This window comes from Hyalella azteca, unplaced genomic scaffold (genome assembly GCF_000764305.2).
Source record: "Hyalella azteca isolate HAZT.00-mixed unplaced genomic scaffold, Hazt_2.0.2 contig12874, whole genome shotgun sequence".
NCBI lineage: Eukaryota > Metazoa > Arthropoda > Malacostraca > Amphipoda > Hyalellidae > Hyalella > Hyalella azteca.
Genome location: NW_025942818.1, coordinates 18,035 through 36,637, shown reverse-complemented (window position 1 = coordinate 36,637; position 18,603 = coordinate 18,035). Strand labels below are relative to the sequence as shown.

At 38.9% G+C, this 18,603-nt stretch overlaps 1 protein-coding gene across 1 annotated transcript; it reads right to left on the bottom strand.

Moving 5' to 3' along the window:
• Positions 1-5,360: 5,360 nt before the first annotated feature.
• On the bottom strand, positions 5,361-17,092 carry LOC108667158 (cytochrome P450 2L1). The gene is made up of 11 exons (XM_047883438.1): positions 16,848-17,092; positions 16,323-16,413; positions 15,221-15,354; positions 14,856-14,927; positions 14,364-14,510; positions 13,921-14,120; positions 9,745-9,865; positions 9,258-9,432; positions 8,674-8,791; positions 8,189-8,336; positions 5,361-6,332 (listed from the first exon to the last, which is right to left on the bottom strand). The coding sequence occupies exons 1-11, from the start codon at positions 16,930-16,932 to the stop codon at positions 6,148-6,150; spliced, it is 1,476 nt and encodes a 491-aa protein (XP_047739394.1). The 5' UTR covers positions 16,933-17,092; the 3' UTR covers positions 5,361-6,147.
• Positions 17,093-18,603: the final 1,511 nt, after the last annotated feature.

The following is an 18,603-nucleotide window of genomic DNA, read 5'->3' as shown; positions in this document are numbered from 1 at the left end:
GTAGATTTAATCTGATTATATAAACTAATAACATGATGTCATCACATTTTGGATGATGTTCGGCACAGATGATTATTTTTGCTGTTCCCAGTCACAAATAATAAAAGCCGTTTACGTCCGCTGCCCGCACTCAAATATTTCACTATGAACACCCATGCTAGCTTGCGAATTTTTTATTAAAAGCTCATGATAACGATAGCAAATACTTTCAAAATAACATGATATCAAAAAAGGGACTGTACCGAGTATTTCTGCAATACTTTACTACCATATCAACGAAAATTATAAGCGAATGTTTCATTATATCATGCTTAAAAATTCCATTCCTGACGAGCATATAAATATTGTGAAGCAATGCATGTGATTCAAATATTTCTCTCTCGGTTAACTTTATCCAAAATTAATATCAAGAGAAACCATGCAATCATTCACGTAGATTTAGCAACAATTACATACAAAAGGAATGGACCGATAAAGATCTTTCGTTGTTCCCATTTGTGGCCGAACATGTCCGGCAGGTCATGTTCGGGCATTGTTGGGCAAGGCTCCTGCATTGTTGGCGGTTGCCTTCCTTTGACAGGCCTCCCAGCGCTGGGGTTTTCCACCTAGATCTGTTTTTTTACCGTCACATGGGTGTCTGGGTGTATTTTTATTTTAAATGACAAAATCTTGTTTTTTTCGTTAAGTAAATTTATTTCTAGCTTATAATATAATTGAAATATTCTCAATGCCTTAAATGTGATTATGCAGTCAATACAAAACGGATGGAGTGACGCACTAACCGTCAAACTGTACCTATATTTTTCCTAGCTGACAGACTACAGAGGCTTGGAAGCTTCATAATTTTTAACATTTCATCATAAGGCTTGCCTCTTAAACCCGGAATTATCCTTGTTGCACGTCTTAGAACACTCTCGACTAAAATTTTGTTCTTTTTAGTTTTGGTGACCACACGGCGCTTCCAAACTCTAGGTTTGGACGCATGACAGCGACAAACAACTGCTTCGTCGCTTCAGCATCTATGTATGTACTCGTAAGAACTTCTGATCAGTCCAAGTCGTTTCGTTTATGAGCTTTTTTAAATTGAGCTTCAATATGCTTAGAAAATTCAATTCATTGTTGACATTAACTCCTAAATCTTTTTCCATTGCCGACTTCGACATCATCACTCTGTCGTTGTGAAAGACGTTGTCGATGGAACCAGCTATCTACGATATGAACAGCGTTTTAAACAATAAATTGTGCGTTTAAAATTACTTTTAAAGACAACACTTCCAAAGAGGCCAGTGTCTCCGACGTTACACATGTACAATGAATTCCTTTTCTTATTTGTAAATATTAAAAAATAAGTTGCCACATTTTTTAATATATGAAAAAAATCATTTTTGAAATTATTCATTCTGTCAATTGATTCATGCATTGTCTCAGACTTAACGTAAGCGTGCAGAATTTCAGATCGACTGGACAAGTATAAGTGTGTTAAATATCGAGTATAAGATTTGAAGCAGACAGACAAACAACAGGAATTGAAGTTAAAGAGAAGTGTTCTATAAATATGCGTTTAAAAATTTCTTTTAAAGACAACACTTCTTAAGAATCCAGTGTCTCCGATGTTACGCATGTGCAATGAATTTCTAATTTTATTTTCATATATAATTTTTTTCATTTATATGTATAAAAAATTTTAAATTTTCAAAATTATTTATTCTGTAAATTGATTGTCTTTATTTGACACATCCTTCACTGTATTATAAACTTTTGTGTCATCGTCATACATGGAGCACACGCTTGACTCTACTTCTGGCCAGTCGTTCGTATAAGCAACGAACAGGACTGATCCATGTGGCACGCCACTGCGCACTGTTGCCCAATCTGATACGGTTCCGTTAATACTGACACATTATCGTCTATCTACTAGAAAATCTCTGATCCATTGGAGTTCATTTCCCTCTATTACCAAAGACTTCACTTTACGCAACAGCTGCTCATGCAGAACGCTGTCAAATGCTCTGGCAAAATCAAGCCACACTGCATCCACTGGCTCCCTTTCGTCCAGCAGGCGAGTCCAATCGTTCAACGTAGATAATAAGTTAGTGGTGCAGGATCTACCGACATTAAAGCCATGTTGACTGTCTGATAGGAGATGGTGAACAGTCAAGTTATCGATAATCCTATCCCTCACAACAGATTCCATTACATTAAAAACAACACTTGTCTGACTCACAGGGCGATAGTTACCGGGGCTACTTTAGTCACCTTTTCAACGGTCAGCAAAGTCCCTTCAATCAAATTTTTTTGAAAGAACACTGTCAAAGGGCCGGTAAGGACGGTTACTAATTCTTTCAGCAATGTAAAGTTCAAATCAGGACGACTCCAAATAGATTCGATAAATTGGAGCCCACGACTACCGCCGAACCTCAACAAAGGAAAAATGAAAGCCAAATAAACAAGTATCTATTAACCAGAGACAACTACAACAATAATGACTAGGTAACAGAACACTTCAACTAATTAACAGTTTATAACATGAACAGATAACTACGAATAATAGGCACACGGAACTGAAAATATACGTAACTTTATAAATAAACAATATGCTGAAGGCACAATAAGCTTAGGACACAATATGCTGGAGGCAACACGCAAATGACACTATATGCTGAAGGCAATACACAGACGACACTATATGCTGAAGGCAATACACAGATAATACTATATGCTGATGGCAATACACAGATAACACTATGCTGAAGGCAATACACAGATGACACTATATGCTGACGGCACACAGTACAGTAAGTAGGTAGTGTTCAACAAGATGCACAGCATCAGCTGTGAGTGAACACACAGTAGGTGTCTGGACCGGTAGAAACTTGAATGTGGCGGACACTTCCCTAGAAGCACCGCAGTCGTCGGCCTACGTAGGAGCCGTACTTGTTGGCCAGGCAAGAAATCGATCCTTCTAGGGACGCTACACAATCACTCGAGCACAGTGAGAGGAAGGTGCGCTACGACCAAGTCTCAACGGAAAAATGAATAGGCATCCTAACGCGGACTTCAACCCGGTGATGCCACGTCAGCACACGCGACACGGTAGCCAACTTAACCGGTAACATCATACCGTATAACTAGAAATAATTTTGACCACAACAAAAATCTGACAATGGTTGAATTTCCCTTACAAGCAATCTAGGGTGGAGGCCGTTTGGTCCACATGACTTGTTAGGATTCAGAGCTACCAGGCGCTTGAGAACCTCTTCTTCATGTATTTCAAAATCTGTTAACATCGAGCCTACTGAGAGCTACCCAGTATCTCGAATGTTGTTCAAGTTCTCATCTGTGAATACACTGCTAAAGAACTGATTAAGAACGTTAGCCTTGTCCTCATGAGAGGTTATCTTTCGTTGACCTACTTTCAAATCAGAAATACCGTCGTTTATCTTCCACTTTAAACTAGCGTACAAAATTTTTTTATAGTTTTTCACTGCGGCGCGACAGACTTTAGCTTGGTTTCGAGCTCTTGCATACAGGTTATATTCAGCATCGCTGCGAGTTCGTAAATAACGCTTTTATGCTTCCTTCTTGGTCTTCAGCTGAGCTATAACTGGACTACTCTTCATCAACTGGGACTTTCTGACTTTACCGAGCTTAATCTTAGGCACACAAGCTTCAACTGCAGACATGACCGTGTCTTTGAAATATGACCATGAATCAGCCACATTACGACTATCAGAATCCGACTATCAGAATAAACCAGAAAATTTTGATTCCCCTTTTTATTTTCCTGCCTCTCAGTAACCGGAATTTAACACCATCATACAATCCATACCTTACAGGAGGGTAAACGTTTCTATTTGCGATAGTCTTCAAACGGGACAGAAAATTAAATTCTTAAGATTTCAAAGATATTTAATAAAATAATTACGCGGTATAAAAATCGTAACTGCCATCAGAAAGGGACCCGAAATAGGATATTATGTCACATGAACTAGATAATGGATGGAGTCCCTCCCCTGACTCCAACTCTTACCCAGGGGTGGGCAGTAGCGCGCTACATGTAGCGGCCGCTACTAGCGGCATCTACATTTTCAGTAGCGGTAGCGGTAGCGGGGCTACATTTAAGCAATTGTAGCGGTAGCGGTAGCGCCCGCTACATATTTATGTAACGATACGAGATTTTACCGCTACAGCGCTATCGCTACATTTATAGATAAAGCCTTTAGATTTTACTTAAAAGTATTAGATATTATTTAAAAACCAGCATGATACATACATAATATAAATTACAGAATAAAACTGTAGGGAAGATTTCGGTGTAATGTTGTTAACCTCAGCCTGTTACTAGTGTCAACATGCTAGTTGTTACTTGTTAAGTTGTTACCAGTTACCATTTACAGGTATTTTTTCATGTTTCAGTTTGCTTACAGATATTTTTATGTTTCACCTTCCCTGCATGGATGTCTACTTTAATCTACCAATCTCAAAAATAATCCACATATATATATATATAAATAAAAGACTGATTTTTTATATGTATATGTGGATAATTTTTTAGATTGGTAGATTAAAGTACACATTCATGTAGGTAAGGTAAAACATCAAAATAACTGTAACTTTTATTTACTGTATCTAACCCGAACCAGTTCGGTTAGGTTAATTGCAATAAAGTTGCATTGATATGTTTTGAAAATGTTTTATTATCATTAAATGTTTATGAGTAAATCCCAATAGCAGAACAATAAATATTTAGAGATTTCCAATAATTTAGCCCATTGTAGCGGCTAATGTAGCGGCGCTACATTTTACTGTAGCGGTAGCGGTAGCGCTCGCTACAATCTACTGGATGTAGCGTCAGCGATAGCGCCCGCTACATCTAGAGCATGTAGCGGTAGCGGTAGGGCCGCTACATTTCAAAGTAGCGCTGCCCAGCTCTGCCGTCTTACTGTATGGCCAGCATCGCTGCTCTGCTCATCTGGCTGCCGCGCTATCCTTGTGCCAGCGCTACACCAGCGCAGCGTTCCGTCCCTGCCGAGCTGTTAGAATTTTTTTCTATATTAGCCATGGCGCATCGCTGTTCTGGGGATAGATGGCCGGTTATAGTTTTACGGCTCCGTCCGTCTCAACGGCCAAGAACATCGCCGCTCGCGGCTTAGAATTTCGACTGGGTAGCCGAACATATTTGTCCGCTGCTTTGTATCAAATAAATTTCATGCGTAAATTAGTGCATATGTGAAATAGATACTTGGAGCCAAAAACAAAAGTCTGTGCATGAACGTTTATCAAATTTCTGAATTTAACTATTATTATTTTACTATTATTATCATCTGCATTGTAATAATTTTTTACATTTCTGTAGATAACTTCTTGTAATAATAAATTATGAAGGCTAGTTACATTGTATAAATTTGTTTCTCTACTGACGCGATGACGTATCTGTACTTCTTGAGCAATGTCAAGCGAAGTAGTTAATAAAATATGTAAATTACTGAGAATAGAATTCCCAATAGACAAAGAAGGTAAAAGAATATACAGCACTCCAAAGAAAGAATATGTGGCATTGTCTACATTCGTTGAAGGCTCCTTGCTAAATTTGCCACTGAAAGTTCATAGTAGAAATGATGAATATTTTTTCTGATTTGTTGCGTAAAATTCTGCAAAAAAAATCATAACTTGTGTCTATTGCAGATAGCTTACAGAGTTTTCAGTATCTGAACTACGATTGAGCGAACAAAAACGAATCATATATAATTTAAACATGGTGCAGACATAATTAAGTACTTCCCAATTTCAATTATGACCGTAATTAAATAAATACCAACAATCAATTAAGGCTGTACTAAATTATAACTCCAAAAGGTCATATTTTGCGGTCATTTCAGTATAAATTTCATTTAAATATGCTCTAATGCTATATAAACTGCTTAGAGAATAACTGTGTGGAATTATTTCATTTTACCTGCGATCAATGACGAGCATCAATAGATTATATGATTTCAAATCTTTCTTCTTAAAATAATGGACATGTTTAACAATTTTTTCTGCTCAAACATGATTATGACTACAAGACTGATTCAGATAGAATTGATATTGTGATACTCATCGACGATAGGGGATGAACTAGACATTGTTACCAGAGGAGAGTGTGTATCAGATTCTGGGTTTATAAATAAGCTTATTGTCTGGAGGCAAACGAAAATTTCCTGTGGTCACGTATTTATCTCTGCTGATGTCAACGCCGTGCGGGGGGCGCACCTCGAAGTGCTGGATGATGGCGGCGGTGAAGAGGAACAACTCCATGCGGGCCAGCAGCTCCCCCACGCACTGACGTCGACCTGTTGAGATGAAAATTCCTCCATTGAATAAGTTCAGTTAACTTCCGCTGAAGCGCAAGGGTCAACCAATTAAGTACATATCAGTAGGGATACTATACAAATAACCTGGAAAAGTTTCACTTGAATTTAATAATGATGCTGATTAAGTTAAGTACCATAAAGTTTTATCCCTAGTTCCCTAAATTTTCCTAGCATTCTATTGAATAAAGCGTAGGTAATTCTTACTCTATCTTATACTATAATATTGAAAAAAGCTGTATTGTAAAGAAGAGAAGGGACTGAGCTATGTTAAGCAATCATAAGCAGGATGTGACTAGATTGCAAAGTTAGGGAAGAAAACCGTGAGACCGAGGGTTTGTTTATTGTTTGGAATGGCGAGGGTATCGAAGGGTTGACTCTTGTGGAACTCGAAACTGTCGCGGCGTCCCGTGGTAGGCTTGAGTTCGCGACGCCCTGCTAAATAAGCATCCTAAAATTGGCGCCAAAGGGTGTTTGGTGACCGTCACGCAAGTACGGTCGGCAGTCGGCGCACGTCGTGACGACTGCGGCCGGTAGGCCGTTGGGTTCGTCGATTTCGAACATTAACAGTCGTGAAATACCTAAACTCATCGAGGTAGCAACGACTCCTGTAAGCGCGTCCAAAAAATCTACATGGAACAGCCGCGACTTTGGCATATTTATGTATGGCCAACATCAACACTACGGTCGTGACTCAACCGTGGGACAGCGCGAGAGGCCACGAAAAGTTCAACGATTATAACGCCGGCAATCAGAAGATTCAAGTTTCGAGCATTGCTCAAGAATTATATCATCGGTACGGCAAGACCACCAACCGCAGAAACACCGCAATGAGCCCGGAGTAACACCGACGATGAAAACTACGCACCTATTCAGAATTAAAGTCGTTGTAATTGTAAAACGACCTACGGCCAGACTGACCGTGAGACATTTACTATATCAGCGAGACACGACAGTTATGAAGAACAGCGACCTTGGGGACATGCGGCTACAGCTGCGGTAAGGCTACTGAAATACGGTTGCAAACGTGCGCGTGAAAGACGTACGGTCATTGCGGGAGGCGTACCATTCTACGGGAGCATTCTACGGTTCAACGTTTTCTGGTAGAAGTAGATGATTTTGTTGATGTTAACTGAACTTTTGATTTTAAACTTTGATTGTGTTCAGATTAATTTTTTCATTTACTAGAAATTTTTGTTAACGCAGGATCTTTATTTTAATTTCCCAATTTAATGTGAAATGTACCAGTGTTTCATTGCAACCTTCTCTCTGTACGATTTTTGCCGTGACCTATCCATGCGATGACTGGCATCCGCACCAGTAAGACATACGTGCCAACCTGACAAACGATAAATTATGAGAATCTGGAACCATAACGGGTATTACATTAGATTAAGTGAAGAATAATCACTCCGATTGTTCAACATAAAAATATTAGGCGATAGAAAAAACCTTTCTTTAGTCACAATTTGGGCTGAGGGGAGAATAAAATATCCCATATTACGGCAAATCGCTTGCATCTTTTACCACACCATTAGGTCAGTAGCCATCTTCACTTTTTTTAGTAACAAACTTTTCAGAACGTGTAGCACAAATATCCTATTATTCCGGATAGATTTAGTTTAGTGGCAGCTGAAAAAATATTCACGAAAAAAGTATAAAAAATTTAAGAAATTTATCGCTACTAAGTTTTGCGAACGGAGCAGTCACTGGTTCAGCTGTAGCTCCGCATGACCTCACTACATACCTTACTGATTTATCACTTTACTACCAATAATATACAAAAAAAAAATGTTTACTAATCTGTCAGAAAAACATAACCCTAGTCAAATTCTCACCAGAACCGAAGGCAAAGAAGCCCTGCTTGGGGGCCGTGTACTTGGTGGCGCTGTTGTCCAGGAATCGTTCAGGGTAGAACTTGTGGGGGTCGTCCCAGTAGCGCGGGTCGTGGTGGATGGAGTAGATGGCCACTTCCACTGTGGTGCCCTGCGAGGAAATGAAAAACATTAGGTTTCTAAGAACAGACGCTCTACTGATTGTTTCTATTCCTGAATTTTTCATGCAGCCCGATGGTCCGAACAAGCTCATAAATAAATACTGAAGAAACTATTCAAATGTTAGTGGAGAATTTCAAGCGTCACCAAGGCCTAACTTCTTATGCTGTCGACTAATAACGAACGAATGTGAGCAAGTTTAGATGAAGTGTAAATAGCACAGATTTAATATATGAAATCATGACTAGCACATGTGGACGAAAAATTAAAGTTTCAGTGAATATTTGTAATTAGTCCCGTGCTTATTTGGAGAATCGTTATCGGTTCACCTTGGCGACGAAGAAACCATCGATGATCGTATCAGAATCGGCTGCTCTCGGAACGTTGAAGAACGTCATGGCGGAGTACCGTAAAACTTCAACAGTGAATGCCTCAACCAATGGCAAGCTAGGGGGATGATTTGAAGTGCGATCAACAGCAGATTTTCTCGCTTCATATCATCCTATTGCTGAATTTGGTTACTCGATTAAACCATTTACTGAGTTTAATTTGTAGCTTAATGGAAAGAAATCAACCAATCTGAGGAAAATAATGTATGTAATGAAGCCAAATTGAAAATTTTCTAGTTATTGAACCTGACCAATTGCTGGATTTCTATAGGATTTAAAAGAGAATTGTTGGCTTCATGAACAGGAAAACCTGAGGCCCCAGGAGTTGAATGCTATATTTCGGAATTGAATTGTATCACGGTTATATTCTTTCGTTACAGCGATAAATGTTTTATTAAACCTTTTTTTTACTTTATAATCAGTACCTCTGTTCATAAGAATTAAATATGATCTTCGCTCTCTTTTGATTTACAATTAAGTCAATCTTAACCATTACACACATTTCAACAGGTTCAAGAAAGTACCTCGGTTTATCGTCGAGCGACACCATGCGGTCCCTGGGCACGACGGCGTCTATTTGCTGCTGCATCCTCGTTGCGTACTCTGGATACCGGGCGAGCAGGTAGACCACCCACTTCATCATGTTGTACACCGTGTCTGAGCCCGCGAAGAAGAGGTCGCTGACGATTTGGTTCAAAGCTGAGAGGAAGAATAGAGTTGCTCGAACAATTTTAGAGACTCTGGATTATGTTAGCAAATGAATTTATATATTTACTGAAAATGCAACAAGCTCGGTGGTCGGATTTTCGAGATCCAGATTGGAGCAGCAATTTATAGGTTTGAAAACTGTAAGGTGGGTCGGTGAATTAGAACAGGCAACCTGTCAAAAAGTTTAACAAGCTGTAACTACTATATTATTATACCGTTGATCATGTGTTCTCATCAAGCTCATTCATATACAATTCCATGAACTGAACAACATTCAAATTGCACATTGTCCGGGTAGATTACCTCCTCTCCTGAAGAGGGAGTTGTCTTCGCCTTCGCTCTCCTTCATATCTTTGATGTACTCGTCTATGAGGTCCCGGGGGTTGTCGGGGTCATAGTCCTCCAGGTGCTTGTCTACGACTCCCTATTACCGATAGATAAAACCAGAATAAAAACATACTCTCTATACAAATTGTCAAAGTTATACCTTTGTTTAACTAAATAAATAGAGGGCATATTGAAAAAGAAAAATTTCGTTTCCACTCCATTAATGGCAAAGCAGATGGTGTTTCACTTGATTGGGGGAGACGTAGGGAAGTAAAGTGATGAATGTGAAGAATCTGAATCACATGATGGAGCAACATTCAATGCATCGAAGAATATTTTGCTGCAAGCAAATAATGAATTAGAAGCTATAGATATTCATCTTATATGAAGTTTTTGACGAATATTTAATTGAAAAATTTGTTTTATAACTATTTAATAAGAAGGAAACATATAATTATCAAAAAGAATTTTATGAGTACATATTTTTTCAAAACTTGAAATAAAAATATCGTGATTCATATGAACTCACTTAGTAAAAATCAAATGTCATTATTTTAGGGAACCTGAGCAGCTTTCCGGGAAGAATACGACAGCCAAGGCCAATGCTGAACTTTATAGAACCGTGCAATAGATTAACATTTTTTATTCTCTTCGTGATTTGTCTCACTTGTGAATATTAGGTAAAAGACAAGTTATCGTATGTATTATTTGAAAATTTCGTTGTTCGCTGTTGTTTTAAGATACAGTATGTGTTGTGAGATAGACAACTGTGCGTAAGTGTGAGTTTGGCCTGAACGGTTAGTAGCTGTACGAAAATTGAGGTACGGTGTAGGTTAGGGAATGAATGAAAGGGTGGGGATGAAAATTTATGCGGGAATACGTCTACAAGGTGAATCACCACGATGAGAAGTGTCCTTATGGGGGGTGGGTATTGAAAACCACCCGAACTCCAGAGCGAGCTTGCCCGGGTTCCGTGCCGTGACGCGTGAAGGCTGACTATCTTACGTCTGGCCGGCGTGGTGCCACAGGGATGTCGTGCGATCACAGGCCTAAGACGAGCTGCACCACACTACAGCCATGCACTAGAGCACATGCCATCAATGAACTTTGGCTACTACCAGCAAGCTCTCTGCTATTTATAGCGCGACCTCAAAGAAGTGAACATAATACATTATGAAGTGCTGTCAATTTAAACATTTTCTCTTTCAATTTTTTATGACAAATAGACTTTTTTTAGACAGCTCATCTCCATTCTATAAATGCATCACATTCAATCATTTCGATGATATTTCTTTATGGAGTATAAATTTCTGACCGAAAGATATACTCTCACTAAACTATTAGTTACCTATTATTGATCTCATCAATATTAGACACATCAAGGGAAGGTTACAGACAGGCGACGAAATTTTAACTGGTACTGGTAATAAAGATCTATCAAACTACAGAGACAGTAATTCAGACTGTACAGAAACCAAATTTTACTCATAACGATAGCGATACTGGCTGTCGCTGGCATAACGACAGCGAAGTCCCTCAGTCTGTCAGTCCATGGAAAGGGTGGGTGTAAGGAGAGGGTGGGTGTGAGGTGTAAAATTGTGAGGCTCTTTGTTCCCACATGGTCGAGGCTTACTCGACTGAATACACACACAATGACCCGTATAACGAATATTTAACATCTACACATCATTGGCAATGCAAGGGAACATGTTGTTTAAGTAGAAATTTTTAAGCTGCACTTCCATTCGCTTGAGCCACAACATCGGTTCAAGATCAACATCAGTAACATCTATATCTTCTAAACCGCATTTTTTCACTGAGCGGCGAATTTTATTTTGTAAGCCTTCTATCGCTGAAGTTTCCCTCTCTCGGCCCAACGCTAATTGGTATGTAGCGAGTCACTCAAGCCATCCATTATTCTGTAGGCAGCCAACTGCTTGTTTGTTGTTTTTCTCAATTTGCACACAGTTCTTCTTGAGCAGTGACTTGCATGCTTTCGAAAGCTGTTTCGATCCACTTGTCACAGACACGTTGCTCGTATTTATGATATGTGTTTTGAGTGACGAAAGGAACGCTGAGTGATCCCAAAAATTTTGAAGCTTGCGACCTTCCGGTGCCTATAGCTAGGGCTCCTGAAAATGCCGAATAATTTGATAAATGCACTCCACCCTCAGGACTTTCTTCTTCAGCTCTGACACACATTTTTAATTTGCACATACCACATTCAAATTGAAAAGTTACGTAAAGCCTTCGTCGGACCTCTCTTACAAAAAGGAAATTGTAGAATAAACACATGTTCGTATTGTGCAACGCCATTTACACACATCGGTAAAAAGATTTTTGACATCGAAGAGCCTCCTACCACTTAATGATTGTAACGCATTTTGGAACACTCGAAGAATATCACTGCTATAATTAGGCACGTCACTACTATTGGGTGGCTCAGCATTCTGCACGCCCGACTCTTAACATAACATAAAATAGTGATCTCGGCGCTGAAGTGTAGGCCTGATGTGGCCTGTCGCCAATTCTTTTCCTTTTCGTGCCTTGCTCTCAGAAGATCTAAAATCGTGTCATTTGACCGGATCTTTTCATGACTGACGATAGTTTGAAATAGCTACTCGACTTCCACCGGGTTCGATATGGTGCTAGGCATTTCAAATCTGAACATATATTTTTCCATAGCTTTATCTAGTCTTTTCTTGAACGCGTTCATACTTGGAGCGCCAGCGATGTCATCGGGGAGGCTGTTCCACATATCGGTGATTCGAAGCGAGAAGAAATGTTGGCGCGTGGAGAAGTTGCAGCGCGGTTTTTTTAGTTTATGGCCGTGGCCCCTGGTGTTGGTTCTTGTTTCAAATTCTAGTAATCTTTCGGGGACCTTGTATAAACCATGAGTATACTTGTATACTTCAATAAGTATCTTCACTGCTATTAGTTGGCTCAGCGTTCTGCACGATCGATTCCTCACTGTTATTAGGTGGTTAAGCATTCTGCACGCTCGATCTCTGACTTTTCTATTCCTTTGACTTTCCTATCACTAAATCACTCAAATCGTCTTCATCGCTTATACAATTCACTATTGTAGCTGTATTGTCGACGACATTCTCGATTAGAGCCGATGCTTATAGAACAGTCAGGAGATTTTGTTGTTTTCTGCGGTGCATCGATATAGCATTAATTGTAGTTATATATAAACATGGGCTGTACTTCATCACAATCATTGGCATTTACCATTATTGCGATGAATATTGGCTTTTACCATTCATCTATAACAAATAAAGAAACTTTCAACATCTTTTTTAGAGACCTCTGACTGATGAGATTCAAATCTTGTTATAACCATGATAAGTAACGACTGTAATAAATCTTACCTTCATCTTTTCAATTGGAGACCTTTATTGATTCGTGGTGATGAAAGACACAGTTTTTTTCGATTTCTTGTTTAATATAAACGTGCTAGTTCTTTAATACCAACCAGTCAGGAGGGTAAGGAGGTTAAGTAGGCTGACCCTCTACCTCCAAGGAAGAGGGTATAGACGAGGACTATGCTACTTCACGCGAGCTGATTTATGAGCGTCAAAGAAGGTATCGCTAGAACGGTACGACACTTTTAACATGCTCAGGGCCAGCTTCCGAAGAAAATGGAAAATCTACTATTCAGGAGTGATGAGAAAGTATTTGTTAGAATATTTCTACAAATAGAGGGTGATTCATATTTTACTTGGATACCGATCAATAGAGAATAAATAGTACTACTTCATTATGTCTCATAAATTTAGGTAAGTCGCACCACTCGCATGTATAATGAACATCGATGTGCAATATTTTACTTTATCATAACTGATGTTATACAAAATTTACATATATTTTTAACTGTAGGAAATAGTAAGTAAATAGCTGAATAAACATGAAACAAATTTAGATTAATATTTTTTTTACGAGCGGAGTTATAATGACTATACGTAGTGATAGATTCTCATTGGGATTCAGCCAAGCCTGCCTGAGGGCTCGCGGTTCTCAATCGGAATTGTTTTCCTATTTCTAAAATTTCTTCTTGGATGTACCAATAAGAAATAGGGCATATACAGTATATAGTGGAAAAAAAATTCATGAAACGTTAGTACGTTGCCTTAGATAAAATTTACTTACGCTCACAATGTTCTTCATTTCTTCCACGAAATTCCTAAAAACGTCATCCCCAAAAATTGCAGATTTTATAGAACTTGGCAATTTATTGAGAGCAGGAATGAACAATGGCAGACTGGACCATCCAGTTAGAATTCTTCGAAGTTTCTCGGTCAGGCGGTAAATGGTTTCAACTTCTTCGGAACGCAGGTCGTACCGAGTGCCTAAGAGAAAGAAATTAACTTAATTATTTCCCTTGCAATGATATTTTGTTGGAATACTTTACAGTTCAGTGCAGACTGAGCACCTGGCAAGAACCAGTACGTGTTATGCAAAAAATTTGATGACAAATATAAACTATATGAGATATGATGTTAGAACGAAAATTATTGATTACATATACTTACATGCATCAAGTTGTAACTTTGATAAAGATATCCTGATATTCAACAAAATACATTACTAACTGGCCACCATCTGCCAGATGATGTTGAGCGCCACAGTCCTGAAGCTGTCGGGGTAGTTGATGGCTTCACCGCCGTACTTCTTGAGGTCTTCTACCAGAGCCTTGGCTTCGATGTTGATGGCTACCTCCAGGTAGCATTTACCCATGCCTGAAGTAATTGCACCTCAATTTGTATAATTTGAATAATATAACCAAGGTTTGAGGTACAGAATTACCCCTAGATGAAAACAGTGGCTCTAATAAAATTAAGAATTCAATTCCGTGAACGATAGTTGATCATTAGCTGGAGATGAGCAATGAGGATTTCATATCTCCAAGAATCTTGCAACTGGTTTTGAATCAACGTTGAACAAAACACCATAAAATATTTCAGAAATACTTGGTAAAGAAACGAATGAAATCAGCGAGTAATTTTCAATTTTGTTGCTAGCATCAAAAAGTTTTTTAATTAGAAATTTCCTGCATATTGATAATTATTTGACACAAATCTCACCGAGGTTGCGGAGGTTGCGCAACACAAAGCGGCGGTCGTGCTGCCAGTGTACGCCGTTGCTGCCAACCACGCCTGGCAGAGATAAGAATATCAGCGGCTAAGCAATGTTAAAAGTGAATGTTTCCGAGATTATTATTCCAATGGAGTTGGTGAATATCTTCTATTCAAGCTACACTCTAATTAGGAAGTAGTGGAAATTTTTAAAAGTGAGTTAAAAGATTAAATTATTCGAAGTTTTTGGCAATGCCACGAATAATATCAAATAGAGATTTATGGTTTCAATTTCGAATATAAAAACATATGGCCCCAAAAATCATTGTACCATTCTGAATTACATATTTATTTCGGTCAATATAAACTTTAACCTCCAATTTTTTGATCATCTATGCTGATGACAGATATAAAGTCTGGGCGATTAGAGAACTCCATTTTTGCCAAGGTCTCCCTGGCTGTGTTGTAGTCGAACAGGAACACCGACCGCGTCGGGCCAGTCCGATACCTGCGTTATTAGGGCACAACTAGTATAAAGAAAATAAATATACGGTATCAATAATTTATTATTTTTAAAAGTAACCTAATTTCTATTCATCATGGTATCAACGTTTTTTGTTTACAGCCAAAAATACGTTTTTTGTCGCATTAAAATTGTTCAATTCAAATCATGCATATTACATGAGTTATTGTCAATAATAACTTTTTAATTTTTGTTATCCTATTCCCAACAGATTTCTACTTCATTCTTATGTCTATAAATTTATTTAGAGATCGTGATCGATCACCGTGATCACCGTAGCATGACTCACGTCACCGTAGCATGACTCACGATCACCGTAGCATGACTCACGATCACCGTAGCATGTCTCACGATCACAGTAGCATGACTCACGATCACCGTAGCATGACTCACGTCACCGTAGCATGTCTCACGATCACCGTAGCATGACTCACGATCACCGTAGCATGACTCACGATCACCTTAGCATGACACACGATCGCCGTAGCATGACTCACGATCATTAAATAAACGATCTCGAATAAACGATCGTGATCGTCATTATTTATCACGGCCTTCGCGGCCGTGATAACATTTATAGCGGCCATATTACCATAACTCATGACCATACTACCATAACTCATGAACATACTACCATAACTCATGCCCATACTACCATAACTCATGCCCATACTACCATAACTCATGACCATGCTACCATAACTCATGACCATACTACCATAACTCATGTCCATACTACCATAACTCATGACCATACTACCATAACTCATGACCACACTACCGTAACTCATGGCCATACTACCATAACTCATGGTCATACTACCATAACTCATGCCCATACTACCATATTTCATGGCCATACTACCATAACTCATGCCCATACTACCATATTTCATGGCCATGCTACTATAACTCATGACCATACTACCTTAAATCATGGCCATATCACTAACGACATAATATCTCCGTATTTTTTGCGTAGATGTTCGCCCACTTCTGCGTTGGGGATCGGCAGTCGTCCGAAAAAAGGGATTTCCACGGGACCTGCAATGGGATTAGTTAAGATAAGTTGATGCGGGATTGTTAAGAGTTTCAGTGGGATTTAGTCCTCTATCTACCCCCGTATAATGATTTCTGATCGGTGAGAAAACACAAGTGTATTTTAAGTACCCTTATTGAGAAAACACAATTGTGTTTTCTTTATATAATAAAATATCTTATTTTCTTTATATATTCTATCATAGAAATTAATTTATTAATGTGAAAAGTTTAACATATTAAATATTTAGAAAGATTTGTTTCAAAATATAATTAATAAATCTCCATTTACTTCGCAGTTCGAGAGTCTGAACCAAGATTTCACATATATATGCATATTTTGAATTTTACAAACCGTTAAAGTTTTACGCTTTTCTTCGTCAGTTGGCAATATAATCGCAATGTTACTGAAAGCTTGCAAGGTTCGACTAGGGACTCACCAGGGGGGCAGTTGCGGGGGCGCCTGTCCCTCAGCACCGCGTACACCAACACCAACACAAACAACAACACAATCTCCACCAACATCTTGTGGGCGGAGAAACTTGAACTTTCGCTGTGGGCGTCAAATTACGTGGGTCGAAAGCTGCTTTAGTTTAGTAATAGTGATAGCTTAATGGCATTTGTTGCAGTGTTATGGAAACTTAGCTGAATTATTTTTAATATTCTATATGTAATATTTCTAAAAAATTTAATGTTGTTAACAACTTGAGAAAGAGGCATTGCGTTGAAGTCGAAAATAATGAGCTAAAATTTTCGTGATCACTTCATTTGCATCTCAGAAAACGCAGGCATTATATTTAAGCCCTGATAATATAGCTAGTCAATTATTGACCTTAGCAAGCAGATCAACCGGCGTCTTCAAATCGGTTAAATCGAGTCTAGGAGCTTTTCTTAAAACACCCAATTTCCTCCATTAAAAATATTATTCTTGATGAAAATTGAAATCTCAGATTTAAAGAATTATCTTAACTCGACAGAATTCAAATCCTTAACAAGTAAAGTTATTAATACTGCATAATAAATTGGTTAATTACTTGTTAACAATCGCTATAAATAAAAGAAATCGAATATAATAACATTATTCTTCTGTAGGACTTAAATTTATCTTTCTCTGAAACGACAAAAAACTGAAACACATCATAACCGAGAAGTCCATAGTTACTGAGCAATTCAATAGAGCAAAGATGCTGCGCAGTTCTCCCCACGCGCCTTTGAATCAAACTGAGCAGCGCCAACACGCACCACACTCAGTGAGTGCAGGAAGCACACTGAGCGGAGGCCTTAGTATCCTTAAAGACTAAGGACTAAAAGAGCGGAGGCCACCGCAACAGATATTCAGACAAGATGCCCACACTTGGCCTGCAGGACACATTCGCCATTCGGAGACTAAAATAATTGTACAGAACTTTATGCAACTGCTATAGCAAGTATCACAGGCCACTGTAGCAACGGCCCGCAACGATCACAGGCCACTGTAGCGTCATTGACGTTAATCGAAACCAGCTTGCAAAATTTACAAATTTCCTCTCGCTCATTTTGCGATTTGATCTTCGCATTCGGTTTAACAGGACTGGAAGCCTTCTCAGTTAATCTTTTTCCTCTCTGACCAGCCATCTTGAAATGCAAGAGCTAGATAAACACAAGTTAAATACCGAAATCAAGTTGAGTAAAAATTGTACAAATTGTTTGATTGTTCAAAATTGTTACAGACTTGAGAGCAAGCGGCGATCTCAGCGGCTTAGGTGTTCAAGGGAAGAGCTCGGCTAGGAAGAGGTAGGCGCGAGAACAAAGGCTTATTGTCCCGCGTGGGCCAGGGCGTGGGCGTTACCCTCACGGCAACCCTCACTGACTCTACAAGTCCTTGTTATTTAAAATGAAAAACACTTTCACTTGTTTGGCTTGTTCGTTCTATTTGCACTCACTTTTACTGACTTCACTGAACTGAACTGAAATTCGGTTATTCTCTGGCACGGAGCATAAAAAAAATGCGAAAAGAGTTCCGAAAACGGCACAGTAAAAAGTTAAAAATTTAGAAATTTGGGACCACGAGCACGAGCGTCCTCTCTCGACCACGGCTTAACGGAGCATCCGAATAACAAAGCATCCGAATAAATATTCTGACAACGCTCGCAGGAGCGTTTCTCGTTGTTGAAATTGATTTCCTTGAAATCAATGAATAGCTTCGTCGTCACAAAA